At 43.8% G+C, this 3,343-nt stretch overlaps 1 protein-coding gene across 1 annotated transcript; it reads right to left on the minus strand.

The window, feature by feature from the left end:
* On the minus strand, nucleotides 1–2,219 carry LOC113352171. Its single transcript, XM_026596024.1, has 5 exons — nucleotides 1,753–2,219; nucleotides 1,465–1,656; nucleotides 929–1,411; nucleotides 567–808; nucleotides 1–500 (listed from the first exon to the last, which is right to left on the minus strand). The coding sequence occupies exons 1-5, from the start codon at nucleotides 2,217–2,219 to the stop codon at nucleotides 1–3; spliced, it is 1,884 nt and encodes a 627-aa protein (XP_026451809.1).
* Nucleotides 2,220–3,343: the final 1,124 nt, after the last annotated feature.

Raw genomic sequence — 3,343 nt, forward strand, 5'->3', positions numbered from 1 at the left:
TTATGGGAGTCCACTGGTTTTCAAATACCGAACATAAAGTTGACGCCAGTCTGAAGTGTTTTCAGCAGAACTGCTTGAATCATCTATCACTAGACTGTCAACATCCATATTGCTGTCAACGTTCTCGGTATCTCCCTGCACTGATGTAGTTTGCCTCTCGCCTCCACTAGCGTGTTCGATAGCCAGAACAAAGTGGCTGTCGGAGATGCTAGGTAATTCTTGGAAATCCACTACAACGAAACGGGTGGTATCAGTATCGACTGCAGAAGAAAGATATGCTAAAGCATCTGCATGCATGTTTTCCAACCGCGGTCGCTGCCCAATAGAGAACTGGTCGAATTCATTTGCCAGCTCTCTCGTATGATCCAAATATAAGGTTATCCTTTCTTCCTTGGCTCCGTAGGTCCCCAAAAACTGGTTAACTACTAGCATGGAATCAATTACCAGCTTCACGTTCCTCGCATCTAACTGTTTTACAGACTTTAAACCGATAATTGCTTCTTCATATTCAGATTCATTATTTTATGCTTGAAAGCCCAATCTGGTCGCTTTCTCGATCCTCGAACCTTCAGGAGTAAGGATGACACATCCAACTCCAGCTCCACCAATATTTGATGACCCATCAGTAAATATGGTCCACAACGGCTCAGGTGTATCAACCTCCATCGCGAACTCTCCCTTAGCCTGACCAGTGGTTGACTCTGTGGGTTTGCTCAACAGCTCCTCTTCCTCTTCGATAACTGTTTCTACGTCTTCCACTGGAAAATCTGCTAGAAATGCAACCAGGGCGTATCCCTTCTCTGCAGTTCTGGTTTCGTACTTGATTTCATACACCCCCAGAAAATTTTACCATATGGCTAGTCAGCTAGAATCATCGGCACATTCCAGGATTATCTTCAACGGGTATTCCGAGTAGACAACGATATGCCTCCCTTGGAAATAAGGTTTGAGGCGACGAGATGCATGGAACTGTGAAAGTGCTATCTTCTCAATATTTTTGTACCGTGTTTCCGCCCCCGTCAAAGATTTACAGACGAAGTAAACAGGCTTTTCATTTGGATCCGTAAAAAACAGCACTGCACTTACAGCGTTCTCCGTTGCAGCCAGATAAACTCCGATAGGTTGTCCAGTTTTTGGGCTCACCAAAACTAGGGGAGTCGATAAATACTGTTTGATCTCATTGAAAGCTTTTTCGCACTCATCCGTCCTACCAAAATTCACTGTTTTCTTCAAAACATCAAAGAATGGTTTAAATCGATCCGACGAGCGTGAAATGAAACGATTTAAAGTTGCTAATCGTCCCGCTAGACCTCCTTCTTTGTTCTTTAGGATGGCATCTCTCTGATGGCTCTGATTTGCTCCGGATTTTCCTCGATTCCTCTGTGCGTCTTCAAGTATCCAAGGAACTTTCCTGAAGATAACCCGAATGAACATTTTGATGGATTGAGCGTCATACGATATTGCCTCAAGATATCAAACGTCTTATGCAGATCAAGAGAATGTGACTCCTTTTGCTTAGATTTCACTACCATATCGTCGATATATACTTCCATCGTCTTCCCAATCAGGTCCTTGAACATATGGTCTACCAAATGCTGATAGGTCTCCCCTGTGTTCTTTAGCCCGAAAGACATTACAGTATAGCAGTAAACTCCTCTGTCAGTCAAAAAAGCAGTATGCTCTTGATCTTCCTCGAACAAAGGTATTTGGTTATACCCCAATAAACCGTCCATGAATGACAGTCTGCCGTACCCTGAGGTTGCATCCACCAAATATCTTATCCGCGGTAGCGGGTATGGATCACTCGTACATGCTTTATTCAAATCAGTAAAACCGATACACACACGAATTTTACCATTCTTCTTTGGAACGGGTACGACATTAGACAGCCAGCGAGCATACTGCACTGCTCGAATAAAGCCTGCTTCCAACAGCTTTTCGACTTCTGCAGTAACTCCATCTTTTTTTCTTTGCGCCATATTCCTGATTTTCTGACGAACTGGATGGTACTTCTCATCGATATTTAGCATGTGGCAGGCTGTATTCGGATTTATCCCAGGCATATCAGCAAAACTCCATGCGAAAACGTCGGCGTTCAAACCATCACGTTCGTGTGCGGGAAGATATGCCCCTACGAACATTGTTTTGTGCTTCTCATCTCCAATCTGGACCTCGATCAGTTTATCAAATGTTGGGGGTTCAGCTGCGTCCTCTCCCATATATGATTCTGGAGGGAGAGGATTCTGTAATTCCTATTTCTGTTCGACTCGCATGATTTGGCTCCCGCTAACTTCTGACTTCTTGTACTCATCCATGGCACTCTGGTGACACTTGTGGGCGCTCGATCAGGGGTAATAAACTTTCACGACTCCTTCAGGGGTAATAAACTTCAGACATTGATGATATTAGGATGTGACTGCACCGATCTCCTGCAGCCAGTCTCGTCCTACAATCGTATTGTAGGGAGCTCGACAATCAAGCAAAAAGAAATTTCCTATAATGGACTTGTCAGCCACTATTATAGGTATCTTCACTTTTCCAATCGCCTTTGTAACTTCGCCACTGTAACCGATAATTGGATTTTCATCCTTTTCGATCAAGTCGTGTGGGAGATTCATAGAGGAATAGGCTCTTGAAAATAGCACGCTCACTGAGCTTCCTGTATCCACTAGAATACGGTGCACACGAAACATGCCAATCCAAGCTGTGATAATGCTAGCATCATTGTGGGGAGCGTATACACCTACCATGTCTGCTTTAGTGAACTCGATCTTTGTGCATCCAAACTCCCGAATTTCTGCTCCATTTCCACTGAAAGAATCAATGTGATTTCTCACGTACCATTCCTTTAACTGCCTGAGCTTTCTCCTGGTCTCATCTTCCGATGCCCGTCTGGTCATTAAATATATCATGACATGACTGACATTAATCACATGTGCATTAATCACGTGTATTGTGCCAAATTGTCCCGAACCTTTCCCAAAATCCTTTTTCACATACTCTTGTAGCTTTCCAGCGTCTATCATTCGCTGGACTTCGATCTGTAAGGAGCGACAATTCTCAGTCTTGTGACCATGATCTTTATGATAATTGCAGTATTTGCTCTTATCACGTTTATCACGTGTCTCCGCTGGCAAAGGTCGGGGGGGGGGGGGGGGGGGGGTCAAATACTTGTTTATTTTCTCATACAACTCTGTAATACGTATGTTCAACGGCGTCAGCTTTATATCATGATATTTCTAATATACAGTTTCCATTCGTTCCCCTTGGTTTTTCTCTCGAACTTCACTTCGAACGTTATGCTGTCCACTCGAACGATTCTTTGACTTGTCTCTCTTCCCAT

Source organism: Papaver somniferum, chromosome 2 (genome assembly GCF_003573695.1).
Source record: "Papaver somniferum cultivar HN1 chromosome 2, ASM357369v1, whole genome shotgun sequence".
In the NCBI taxonomy this organism is placed as follows: Eukaryota; Viridiplantae; Streptophyta; class Magnoliopsida; order Ranunculales; family Papaveraceae; genus Papaver; species Papaver somniferum.